General features: G+C 47.3%; 2 protein-coding genes, 1 long non-coding RNA gene and 2 gene segments (V, D, J or C); 1 reads left to right on the forward strand and 4 right to left on the reverse strand.

Annotated features, from left to right (window-relative positions):
* LOC102940154 (immunoglobulin epsilon heavy chain-like) overlaps positions 1–13304 on the reverse strand; it is a 1331510-nt gene that overhangs the window by 706400 nt on the left and 611806 nt on the right. The window lies entirely within an intron of this gene.
* LOC119563587 overlaps positions 1–13304 on the reverse strand; it is a 797667-nt gene that overhangs the window by 686368 nt on the left and 97995 nt on the right.
* Positions 1–13304, reverse strand: part of LOC119568011 — a 937337-nt gene that overhangs the window by 324303 nt on the left and 599730 nt on the right.
* Positions 1–13304, reverse strand: part of LOC102948108 — an 883083-nt gene that overhangs the window by 298795 nt on the left and 570984 nt on the right. Inside the window, exons 1-3 of one of the 3 annotated variants that reach the window (XM_043526998.1) lie at positions 10482–10584; positions 10075–10374; positions 2367–2386 (exon numbers count right to left, since the gene is read on the reverse strand). The exons of 1 other annotated variant lie outside the window; for it this stretch is intronic. In XM_043526998.1, coding sequence (XP_043382933.1) covers positions 2367–2386; positions 10075–10374; positions 10482–10527 — 366 coding nt within the window. In that variant the 5' untranslated portion in view covers positions 10528–10584. Of the gene's footprint in view, positions 1–2366; positions 2387–10074; positions 10375–10481; positions 10585–12823; positions 13125–13304 lie in introns of those variants that run through there. One more of the 3 variants, XM_043526997.1, reaches the window with a different exon arrangement.
* Positions 1–13304, forward strand: part of LOC122462699 — a 480831-nt gene that overhangs the window by 249717 nt on the left and 217810 nt on the right. The gene's annotated exons all lie outside the window — the stretch shown is intronic.

Here is a 13304-nt window from a genome sequence, read left to right on the forward strand (position 1 = left end):
CAGGACTAATGAGACTGTATGGGGCAGGGAGTCATAAGAACATAAGAACGGCCATACTGGGTCGGACTAAAGGTCCATCCAGCCCAGTGACCTGTCTGCCAACAGTGACCAATGCCAGGTGCCCCAGAGGGAGTGAACCTAACAGGTAATGATAAAGTGATCTCTCTCCTGCCATCCGTCTCCACCCTCTGACAAACAGAGGCTAGGGACACGTTTCCTTACCCATCCTGGCTAATAGCCATTAATGGACTTAACCTCCATGAATTTATCTAGTTCTCTTTTAAATTCTGTTATAGTCCTAGCCTTCACAACCTCCTCAGGCAAGGAGTTCCACAAGTTGACTGTGCACTGTGTGAAGAAGAACTTCCTTTTATTTGTTTTAAACCTGCCCATTAATTTCATTTGGTGGCCCCTATTATGGGAACAAGTAAACAACTTTTCCTTATTCACTTTCTCCACACCACTCATGATTTTATGTACCTCTATTATATCCCCCCATTAGTCTCCTCTTTCCAAGATGAAAAGTCCTAGCCTCTTTAATCTCTCCTCATATGGGACCAGTTCCAAACCCCTAATCATTTTAGTTGCCCTTCTCTGAACCTTTTCTAATGTCCGATAATTATATAACCTATTAAGTACCCTTGTAAGCAACAATCCACACAGCTCTAGGTCATTGATTTACCATTTTGGGGGAGTAAACCTTTGTGCCCATTCACTGCTATCATGGTTCCTGTTTTTCTTTATCTTGCTTTTCCGCTCAGACTATAAATGTGTGTTTACACGGGAATGTTTTGCCTATGCTCTTTTACATAGGATTTGTATTTAATTATATAAAAAGTTCATAGAATATCGGGGTTGGAAGGGACCTCAGGAGGTCATCTAGTCCAACCCCCTGCTCAAAGCAGGACCAATCCCCAATTTTTGCCCCAGAGCCCTAAATGGACCCTCAGGGATGGAACTCACAACCCTGGGGTTACCAGGCCAATGCTCAAACCACTGAGCTGTCTATTGTGAGTTCACTCCTTAGCTCCGCCCATTGACGTCAGCTGATGTCAGGAATTCTGGAATGCCATCTTCAGAACCCCAGCCCTGCCCCTTTCCGGGGGAGCTGAGCGGGCTGTGTTCAGGAACTGAGTGATCCCTGCACCACGGGCTGATCTGGGCCTGGTGCCGCCATGGGTGACACTGCAAGGGAATGAAAGGGTTAACACCTGCTAGCAGGTTCTCATTACCCTATGCCCGCCTACACCTGCCTCGTTCTGAGCTGTCTGCAGATCTGCTGCCCCCGTGTGGCGAACGGGGAAAGGGGGGATTCCGCAGGGTGGGTTTTTGCGTTACCACAAGTAGGTTTCGTGTCTCTGTGTCTCTCGCACAGTGATACCGGGCGGTGTCCTCGGCTCTCAGGCCGGTCATTTGCAGGTACACTAGGCTGTTGGAATTATCCCTGGAGATGGTGAATCGCCCTTTAATGGAGTCTGCATAGCGTGTGGTGCTACCACCCGTGCTAATCTCAGAGACCCACTCCAGCCCCTTCCCGGGAGGCTGACGGAACCAGCTCATCCAGCGGTCACTGAAGGTGAACCCGGAGGCTTTGCAGGAGAGGCGGAGAGAGTCTCCGGGCTTCTTCACACCCGCTCCGGACTCCACCAGCTGGACCTGGGACCGGACACCTGCGAATAAACAGATACTTAGAAAACAGATGTAGAACAGATGTAGAACAATAAAACTTTTGCTTCTGCAGTGTGTTCACGGGTAGGAAAATACCTTCCCAAGCTGCTACAGTGAAAACTAAATGGACCCAAAGATTCATTTTCCCTGGTCTGACGGGGCGAGTTCTATGGGAGAGTCTCTGGTCACTGCACAGACGCAGGGGGCTGCGGATTGTCTCTCCGGGTGCAGCCTGGGCAGAGAGAGGCGCATATTTATACAGGAACCTGTCACCCGTATTTGCATATTCTCCTCCTTATAGGAGGCTGACATTTCTTCCTTTAGTGGTCTTCATTATATGCCCTAGGGCAAGAGACAAGGATTCAGATGGTCTGTGTGCAGCGCCCATCACAATGCACTGGGATCCTGTTTATACATTTGGATAAGAAAAGAATGAACCAGACGCCGGCAGTGAAGAGAATTTCCCTGACACGACCTCAGTGTCCAATTGCTGTCAGTTTGTAGGGAGGTGGGAGACTCAGCCCTGGAGCCCCTGCCCAGCCGTAGTGGGGCTGTGGTACGGCGGGTCAGTGGGGTCAGTGCCAGGGGTGGGGTCGGGTCACAGGGTTCCATTGGGCTGGGACACCCCTGGAGACAGAATAATGCCCCAGGTGCTGGGAAATAGCTGCGACTGAAGCCCCAGCCCAGCCCCTTTCCCAGAAGCTGCGGCTCCACTGACCTATGCTCTGTCTGGTGGGAAATATTCCCTTGTAGTTTTAACCATAGGGGACAATCGCGGCCCATTTCAGACAGTTGACAAGAAGGTGTGAGTAACAGTAGAGGGAAATTAGGATGGTTTTGTAATAACCCAACCACTCCCAGACTTTATTCCATACAAAGATGGACTACAAGCCATCAGGAATAGCATCCCTGATACTATCATGGCAAACCTGGTGACTGAACTTTGTGACTTTGTCCTCACCCACAACTATTTCAGATTTGGGGACAATTTATACCTTCAAGCCAGTGGGACTGCTATTACCACTCATTACCACTACAAAAGTTATTTTTCCTCCCTTGGTATCCTGCTGTTAATTGAATGGTCTCCTTAGACTGACCTCACACTTGGTAAGGCAACTCCCATCTGTAAATGTACTTATACCCGCTCCTGTATTTTCCACTCCATGCATCTGATTAAGTGGGTTCTAGCCCATGAAAGCTTATGCCCAAATAAATTTGTTAGTCTGTGAGATGCCACAAGGACTCCTAATTGTTTTTTGCTGATACAGACTACCACAGCTACCACTCTGAGGTCAGACTAGTTTATCATACTGCTCCCTTGAGGTTTATGAATCTGTGAGTGTCTGGGAGGCTTTTGTGTGGGCTCAGAATTTGTCATAGGCAGAAGAAAGAAGGGCCCCAAGTAAGAATTTTCTGATCGTTGTAGGATCTTCTGTAAGAACATAAGAACGGCCACACTGGGTGAGACCAAAGGTCCATCTAGCCCAGTGTCCTGTCTTCCGACAGTGGCTAATGTCAGATGCTTCAGAGGGAATGAACAAATCAAGGAATCATCAAGTGATCCATCCCTTGTTGCCCCTTCCCAGCTTCTGGCAAACAGAGGTTAGGGACACCATCCCTGCCCACTTTGCCTAATAGTCACTGATGGACCTGTCCTCCAGGAATTTATCTGGTTCTATTTGAACCTCTTATACTCTTGACCTTCGCAACATCCTCTGGGAAAGAGTTCCACAGGCTGACTGCGTGTTGTGTGAAGAAATACTTCCTTTGGTTTGTTTTAAACCTGCTGCCTATGATTTTCATTGGGTGACTCCTAGTTCTCGTGTTATGAGAAGGAGTAAATAACACTTCCTTATCTACTTTCTCTGCATCAGTCCTGATTTTATAGACCTCAATCATCTTCCCCCTTAGTCGTCTCTTTTCCAAGCTGAAAAGTCCCAGTCTTATTAATCTCTCCTCATATGGAAGCTGTTCCATGCCCCTCACCATTTTTATTGCCCTTTTCTGAACCTGTTTCCATTCCAATATGCATTTATTTAGATGGGGTGATCACATCTGCATGCAGTATTCAGGAGGTGGGTATGTAGGCCAAAGCCTAATGGAAAAAGTTTGTTTTAAGTAAATTGTACTTTATTTTGCTTATTTTGCTTTGCACTTCATTTTGCTAACTTTAAATTAGTAAAAAATGTTCTGGGTTTATTCTTTGTAATTGTGTTAATACTTGTTTTTAAAAGAATAAAAGTGTTTTGGCTGTAATTCTTGCCTTTCAAATTATTTACTGTTTTGTGTGCAAGTAAAGAATATATGGCATATTAAGAAAGAAAAAAATAAAAGGTGCCAGTACTGATGGGCCAAATGGTCAAGAGGAGAGTAAAGAAGTCAAGAGGCACCAACCTTGTTATCAAAATCACCTGGATGGCAAGTTAATAACCCTAAAGCAAAGGCATATGCCCCAAGAACAAAATAAAAAGTGGAGCTAAAGGAATGAAATAAAAAACAGCTGTGAATACTCCCAGTAACAACCCAAAATAATGCTAATTAAAAGCAACCCTAACTCCCTTGTAATTAACAGCTCCGGTGTAACACAGCAAGGTCCATAACCTTGTATGAAAACGTAATACTATAAAAAAGGGTGTATTACCATAAAACTTTAGGGTTGTGTTCTGCATCATCACCAAAGCTTCAAATGCGTCCAACAAAAACACACCTCCACCCCCCAACCCCATATGCGCAGTTTCAGCTGGCCACTGAAACTACCCAAGCAACTCTAAAAACTGGTAACTATAAAATCCATCTGCAAAACTTTTTGGTGTGTCTATGTGTGTGTATAAATCAAAGCATATGCTAATTTTAATGCTTAAATTGTACTCTCAATAAACGCCACCTATCGTCTTATCCCTGTAAAAAAATTCCCTGTGCTTCTTATAAGCATAACGGGTATACCATGGATTTATACAGAGGCAATTTATTTTCTGTCTCATGACCTACCCATTTCTTAATGATTCCCAACATTCTGTTAAGATTCCGAGGGGTAGCCATGTTAGTCTGGATCTGTAAAAGCGGCAAAGAGTCCTGTGGCACCTGATAGCCTAACAGACGTACTGGAGCATGAGCTTTCGTGGGTGAATACCCACTTCATCGGATGCATCTAGTGGAAATTTCCAGAGGCAGGTATAAATACGCAAGCAAGAATCAGGCTAGGGATAAGGAGGTTAGTCCAGTCAGGGAGGATGAGGCCCTCTTCTAGCAGTCGAGGTGTGAACACAGGAGAGGGGAAACTGCTTTTGTAGTTGGCGAGCCAGTCACAGTCTGTGTTAGCGTTCTGCTAACATTCTGTTAGCATTTTTGACTGCTTCTGCCCACTGACTGAATTTTTTTCAGATAACTCTTCATAATGACTTCAAGATTTCTTTCCTGAGTGGTAACACAAAATTAGACCCCATCATTTTATATGTACAATAGGGATTATGTTTTCCAGTGTTCATTACTTTGCATTTATCAGCTTTGAATATCAGCTGACATTGTGTTGCCCAGTCACCCAGTTTTGGGAGATCCCTTTCTAACTCTTCACAGTCTGCTTTGGACTTAACTGTCTTGCGCAGTTTTGTATCATCTGCAAATTTTGCCAACTCACTGTTTACTTCTTTTACTGTAAACTCTTTGATCGTCGGTAAAATTAAAGAAGAGGAATAATAAAGAGAATAGAAAGGGGTTGTTCTTGCTAGCCCTTTTCCCATAACTGATTTCATTTTCACTTACAGACCTTGGGCACCCCCAACACCAAACTGCTTCACTAATTACTACAGTGAAAGGTTTTTTGTCTTGGCTCAGACTGGCGTCCCTTCACAGTGTATCTAGCACAGTTATACTGGGCAGTGTCCTCGGGCTTCAGGCCGGTCATTTGCAGATACAGCAGGTTGTTGGAGTTGTCCCTGGAGATGGTGAATCGCCCTTTGACTGCGCCGGAGTAGTAGATAGTACCCCCGTTGCTGGTAATCAGTGACACCCAATCCAGCCCCTTCCCCGGAGCCTGTCGGAACCAGTGCATCTCATAGCTTGCGAAGGTGAAGCCGGAGGCTTTGCGGGAGAGGCGGAGCGAGTCTCCGCGTTTTTTCACCCCCCCCCCTCCGGCCCCCGGACTCTACCAGAGGCTGGAGGATCTGCGAGTGCACCCCTAGGAATGAAGAAGAAGGGGAAAAAAGGCAGATGAATGTCAGTTCCAATAGAATAATAGATTTTTGCCTTCTCTAGTACATATTTTGGGAGAAAATACCATTCAAAGCTGCTACAATGAAAATTAAAGGGACCCAAATCTTCATTGTCTCTGGTCTGACAGGGGCGAGTTCTATGGGAGAGTCTCTGGTACAGGCCAGAGCCAGGGGGCTGCGCATTGTTTCCTCCGGGTGCAGCCTGGGCAGAGAGAGGCGCAGATTTAAACAGGACCCTGTCACTCCTATTTACATATCCTCCTCCTTACAGGAGGCTGAAATTCCTCCCTTTAGTGGTCTTTATTATATGCCCTCGGGCAGAGAGAAGGATTCAGATGGTCTGTGTGCAGCGCCCAGCTCCGAGCGCTGGGATCCCAATTACACACTTGGAGAAGACAAGAATGAACAGCCGCCTCCAGCGAAGAGAATTTCCCTGACACGACCTCGGCGCCCGATTGCTATCAAGTTTGTAGGGGGGTGGGAGACCCAGCCCTGGAGCCCCCGCCCAGGCGTATGGGGCTGTGATACGGCGGGTCAGTGGGGTCAGTGCCGGGGGAGGGGTCGGGTCACAGGGTTCTATTGGGCTGGGACACCCCTGGAGACAGAATAAGGCCCCGGGGCGCTGCGGAGTAGCTGTGACTGAAGAACCGGCCCAGCCCCTTTCCCAGAAGCGGCGGCTCCTTTGGCCTGTGCTCTGTCTGGTGGGAAATATTCCTTGGTAGCTTTCACCATGCGGGACAATGGCGGTTCCCTTCACTCCCTGGAGTTCCCTCGTGAATTGTAAGGAGACGAGTGGTTAGAGTGAGGCAGGCAGGGCTCTGCTCTGTATCAGTGCTTTCTGCTCTCCCTCCTTCAGCTGTAAAACACTGGTCACTCCACGGAAGTTAATGGATTCTGAAACAATGCAAAACGTTTACTTATGCAGGATAAAATGACAAGAACCTTTATAATAAACCCTCCGATTCCGCATCCTCTATTCCTGAGGGAAGATAAAATTATCCAGTTTTACTTTAAATCTGATCAATAACCTAACCCTGCCCGTGTGCCTAACCGTAAATTTAACCTCTTATAAAATTCGGACCCGGATGGTAATCCATAGACATAATGTTTACCCTTACCCTAAATGCTAATTCTTACTCAAAGGCCCCAAATCTTGATTTAATCCAAAAGCCTAACTTTAACCCTGGCTCTAATAATAACTCTAACTATAAACCTTGCACTTCCTGTAACACTGACTGAGACAGTGAAGTTAATCCAGGCCCTGATACTTAGATTTACCCGGACTGAACCATACCCTTAGCCCTAACCATAATGTGAACCCTAATCCTACCTTTAACCCTAACCCTAATCATACCTTTACCTCTAACCTTAACCCTAGCCCTAACCTTAACTCTAATCATACCCTTATCTCTAACCTTAACCCTATCCCTAACCTTAACCCTAATCAAGCCCTGATCTCTAAACTTAACCTTATCACTAACTCTTGAGACCGGACCCCCGGGCGCAGCCTGTGCAGCCTGGAATTGTAGGACCACATTGCCCCCTTAACTCTCTTCTGCCTGGGTTGTCTCTCACAATGATTTGCTAGTGACAAACAGCAAACCCCTCCAGGGCTGTTACCACTCAGCACAACAGCATAGGGAGCCCCACACCCAGCTAGATTGAATGAATGCTCCTAGAAGCACTCGTGAATCACACAGAGAAAGACACCAGAGGCAAATTCTCCCAGCTCCCAGCAGTGTACCTTGGGAATATATTGTTTTGCGCTGCTCAGGACAAGCAATGCAGATATATTAATTGGCTCACCACCGCATCAATGGAAAGTGGATGTACACCCGACTTTGCAAAACCTGAGCAGATTTACCACATGCTTCAGGCAAAGTCACTGGTAAAGATAAACAATTAAAGAAGTTTATTGATTACAAAAGATAGATTTTATGATATTAAGTGATGGGCAAAAAGTCAGAGTTAGTTACCAAAAGAAATAAAATATAAGCATGCAGTCTAAAGTCTCAACCCTATTAGACTGGGCAGGAACTAGACTAAGCAGTTTTTCTCACCCCACTGGATATTGCAATCCTTAGTATACAGATTTCACCCTTGAAATCTGGGCCAATCTCCTCCGTTGGAGTCTGGTCTTCTTCACAGTGTCTTAGTTGTTTGCAGAGTAGGTGAGGGCAGGAGAAAGGCCAAGCATGTGGCCACTGTGTCTGTGTCTGCAAAACACAAGTCCAGGTATGTCTGGGTGCATTGCTGAGTGTCCAGGCAAAGTTGAGTAATTCCCCTGGTGTCGCCTCCTGCAGGTGAGTCACAGAATTGTAGCTCCCTTGCTGGACCATGGCTGTTGTTGGATTAATACCCTACCCAGACGTTGGTTATTTTCTTTGCCGTTGCCTCTGGGGAGCTAATATCTGGCTGATTCCCCAAATTACAGCATATTTCAGTGACCACCATACAGCACAATTCTCATAACTTCACATGCATTCATGATATGCATATATGGATAGAAAAAGGACTTTCAGCAAATCATAATCTTTCCCTGATGAAAGGCAAGCTTTATATGTAAGATCAGGATTATATAAAAATGAGGAATATGGGGGTTCCAGGATGCTCCCCCAAGGTATAGAATGTCACAATCCTAACCTTAGGCAAAACCCTAACAATCTGATTTATGCCATTTTATGTACATATATTTTAATGAGGCTGAATTTTCCTCTCCCTAAATTTTGATCCGTGACCTTTCATTGGTGGGAGAAGTGTGTGTTTCTTCCACTAGACGCCCTAGCATCTCAAGCTGTTCCTGTGCGAATACAGCAGGTCTCAGTGGTTGCCCCTGGAGGTGGTAAAACGCTAGCTCTAAGCCAGGGAACTGCTTGTAAAGTGACCTTGACATTCTATGTATCTGGGCTTGGTGGAGATGAATAAAGTTCAGCCTGTGAAATGTTTGTGACCTGTTCCTGTGGAGTCTTCATCAGCAGGTTATTTATGTTGTGACACTGGTCACCTGAAAAATTGGGTTTCTCCCCCAGTTCTATGTATTAACTGATGTCGATTCTAGAAATGGGAGGTGAAACTGCCTCTGTTCTTAAAGTGTAGGAGGCGCTGAACATCAAAACAGGCCCACATACCAACTGCTTCACAGAGGTTAAAAGTGGACCACTTTGGGCAGAACAGGGGAGAATCTGGATTCTTCATCTCTAAGCACCTACATGGGATGAGAAATTCCTCTGGGTGAACTCTGCCTTGTGTTTGGAGGTGAGGGTGTAACTGGGGCATCTGAGTGCATGTCTCAAAGTGGATCTCTGTAAACAGTTATTTTGTTATGAATTGGTTCTATGAGGCTGAATCTGGGGCACAGAGGCAGAGAAGGCAACACTTCAGGGACATGCAGTAAAAACAGAGAAGTTGGCTCTTACAAAGAGGACCAGGCCTGTGAAATATTAAAAGGACACTTGATGCTTAGGTGGGGCTCACTAGGGGCTCAGGCCTTTGTGCTGGGCTCTCAGCACTGGGATGAATTTCACTCACAGAGATTTATCAATGGGTGGAGGGGAAGAGATTTAGCCCGCTCAGCACCCTGCAGGCCGAGAACCAGAGTGAGGTGTTGGCTGTTTGCTCTCAATCAATGTGTCCTTGAGCCAATTACTTAGACTTTGTCCTCCACGAAGCAGAAGGCCTGGGATCTGTTCCATAGCTCATGAGAGTTGGGCTCTAGGATCTACAACAAACAGCAGTAAAAAAACTCCTTGTTTATTTCCCCAGCCATGGGAGGGAAGAATAACCTAAAAAAAGAAAAGGCGGACTTGTGGCACCTTAGAGACTAACAAATTTATTTGAGCATAAGCTTTCGTGAGTTACAGCTCACTTCATGGGATGCAACCTAGTTGCTATAGCGTGAGTCTAGGTGTGAATAGTCCTGGGGTCTTGCCTTTCACCTCTGAGCAGAATGAGAGACAAATTGGTAGAGCAGGGCCCTGGGAGTCAGGACTCCTGGGTTCCATTTTCGGTCTCAGTGTTTCTGATTCTTATTGTGACTTTGGGCGATACAGAGTTTAATTCACAGGGGCTTGTAACTTGCTGTGGAATCTGCATGAAGCAAAAGACTAACGAAGCAGAGAGAACACTGGGCTGGCAGCTGCTGCTCTCCGCACGGTTAGTTTTCGTGCAGGCTCTGATCGGTTTCCTCTCACTGTGTGTCTAGCACAGTAATACATCGAGGTGTCTGCGGGCTGCAGGCCGGTCAGTTGCAGGAACACTTGGCTTTTGGAGGTGTCTCTGGTGATGGTGAGGCGACTTTTGAGAGCATCGTTATAGTTATTGCTTCCATCACCCCAGATCCCTCCCATCCATTCCAGCCCTTTCCCCGCTGGCTGGCGAACCCAGTGCACCGCGTTGCTAGTGAGAGAGAATCCGGACACGGTGCAGGTCAGTCTGAGGGTCTCCCCTGGCTTCTTGATTCCCCCACCGGACTCCACCAGACTGATCTGGGAATAGACACCTGCAGAGGGGGAAATAAAGGGAAATATTGCAGTGATTACTGGAGGCGCAGTTATTAGGGAAAATGTGGTACGGGGAGCCCAGCGGCAGCGCAGATCCCGCCCTTACCCGCTGGGAGCAGCAGGAGGAAGGCGATGGCCAGGCTGGGGGTCATGTCTGCGGCTGGCGGCTCGTTCTCCAGGCGGGATGAGAAGCTGAAGCCCGGCGCTGGCTCTGTGCGGGTGAGCGGCCTGCGGCTGGGCTATGAACAGGGCCCCGGGGAGCTCATTTGCATGGGCCAGGGGGTGGGGACAATATAACGGGGGGACACAGGAGGCGTGTGACGCAGCATCGCGCTGTTCAGTCTCCTGGCAGGTGGACTCCAGGGTCCCGCTGTCACACGGAGTGTTCCCTTCTGCTCTGTCTTCTGCCCGCCTGAGAGTTGCAACCATGAAACAACTGAATGGAGACAATCTGTCCGTCTATCTCCCTCTCTATTAATCGCCATAAACATCTATCTGTCTATCTCTGCCCCATCCCCATGTTTATGTCAATGTTGTAAACTAGGAGCCAGTTACATTACTGAACCATTCCTTGTCCATGAGAATCTGGAAAATTAGGATGGAGATAAACTGTGGAAAGATGCTTCGGGAAAATTTCTGTTTGGGGCTGTATTGTTAGAAAGGGTTTCGTAGTCAAATGCCTTAGTCTGAGGAGAAGGGTCAGGGCTGCAAGGGAAGGATAAAAGTCACCCCTGGTGCTCTGTAACTGGATAGGCCCTTGTGATGCCCCTTTACATAGGGGGTGAATTTCAAAGACAGAGGATCATCAATGGACTGCCGGGGAAGGTCACTTCTAGTTTATTGGACAGGCCCCTCGAGTCAATAATCCGCACTCAGGGCTCAGCGTTCCCACTGCTCTTCGCTAAGGGCTCAGCTTCTCCAGTGACTTCACTGGGAGAAGGAGGGAGCCTTAAAGTGGAGCGTGTCTGATCCGATGGTTACCGGGGACATCCACAAAGCGAGGGCGGATGCACTTGCTCCTCCCTGCTCCACTGAAATACACTCTGGGCATCTGCTCCCTGCAATAACTGATAATTGGTTATCGATAACTGAAAGGATTCTTACTTATTCCTTTTTGCTTAGTGCTGCCTGATAGTTGTTGGGTACTGAACAAATCCGTACAGATATAGACAGAATACCCATTTAAATCAGGCTTGCGGTTTCAATTGGGTGAGTGCCTGGCCCTCATCTCATTGTATCGCTTGATCCCTTCTGTTACCAAGGTTTTAATCCGTTTGAATAACTGGGCCAGAACACCAGCTATCGTCAGTCGGGGTAGCAGCCTTGGGATCCGTGGAGGTTCCAGAATTCACATCAGTGAGTCTCTGACCCCAGAACGATTGTCCTTCCTTTGGCCTTATCCAAAGCTCAGTAAAGTCAGAGGAAATTTTCAGAATCGATTGAAATGATCGGGGATCAGCCCCAAAATGCATTTATCTTCCTGAAGGTGGCAGGCGCCGTAATGTGAAACAGGGCAAGCGTTGGTCACCCGGAGAATGGTGGGTGTGAATGGGGACAGATAACAGATAGATACATAGATCCATTGGGGTCTTTTATAACATTAGTTATGAAAACAAAACATCAGGTCACAGATTTCTGAGAGACAAAGCCTGAATTTAGTCCTTTCCTTGGGCAAGTCTGATCTATGGAATTCCTCCAACAACATCATCTGGTAAAATGTCAACAACTAGTACCGAGGAGCTGCCCATTTGTGCCCTGGATAGAGTTAGCCCGTCTACCTAGGGCACCTGCTGACAGCCCCTTTCAACCTCCAACCTCCCTGGGTGAAATATGCATATAAATCCCTCTTGAGCAGGGTTTCTGTTTAAATACAGGTAGGTTAATGGAACTGTACTGCGAGAGGAAGTTGAATGCATGAGAGATTCATTATGTGACATGGCCCTAGGTTCTCAGATCGGGTGGATGGTCGTTGTTTGACGAGGCCCATAGACGTGAGACAGTGTGCAGGGCAGGGAGTCCATTAGTTGTGTACATTGTTTAATACCTGTAAGCAAATATTACACAAATACACAATGATCGATAGCATCATTGGGGGTAGCCCCGTGCCTTGCTCCGGCTGTCAGGGTTTCTGGTGTTGTTTCTCGCGTTTTATCCCCCTGATTTTAAGAGCGTGTAGAATGGGAGTCTTTGTTTGCGCATAGAATTTATTAAAAATTAAGGGTAAAGATCCAGGTACAGCCCTTTCCAGTCAGGTGCGGACCGGTCCATGGATCTGTGCGCTGTGACGCTAGATTTGGCTGGAGCAGGGCACCTTGCAATGAACTCGCTGTTTTCTCTTTTCAATTTCCAGGTCCCGGAGTGTCAGGCTCTCACCAGCTGGCGCTTTCCCTACTGACCGTAACGGGAGGTTTTTGTTTGCGCTCACAGCGGCTTCCCCTCACTGTGTGTCTCGCACAGTGATACCGGGCGGTGTCGTCGAGTTTCAGGCCGGTCATTTGCAGATACAGCAGGTTGTTGGGATTGTCCCTGGAGATGGTGAATCGCCCTTTCACTAAATCAAGGTAGTGTATATCGCCCCCACGGGGGCTTATAAAAGCGACCCAATCAAGTCTTTTCCAAGGAGCCTGACGGACCCAGCCCATCCAAGAGCTGCTGAAGGAGAACATGGTGGGTTTGCAGGAGAGGCGGAGAGAGTCTCCGGGCTTTTTCACATCCCCTCCGGACTCCACCAACCCCTGGGACCGGGCACCTGGGAATAAAGACACATGAAGGGGAACATTCGTATCTCGGGAAATAGCACAATAATGCCTGCTTCCACAACACCCGGAAAGGGAGAAAATACCTCCCAGAGCTGCTGCAACAAGAACGAGGTGTAACCAAAGCCTCATTGTCCCTGGTGTTGGCAGGGAAAGTTCTCCGGGGGATTGGC

This window comes from Chelonia mydas, chromosome 13 (genome assembly GCF_015237465.2).
Source record: "Chelonia mydas isolate rCheMyd1 chromosome 13, rCheMyd1.pri.v2, whole genome shotgun sequence".
Taxonomy (NCBI): Eukaryota; Metazoa; Chordata; order Testudines; family Cheloniidae; genus Chelonia; species Chelonia mydas.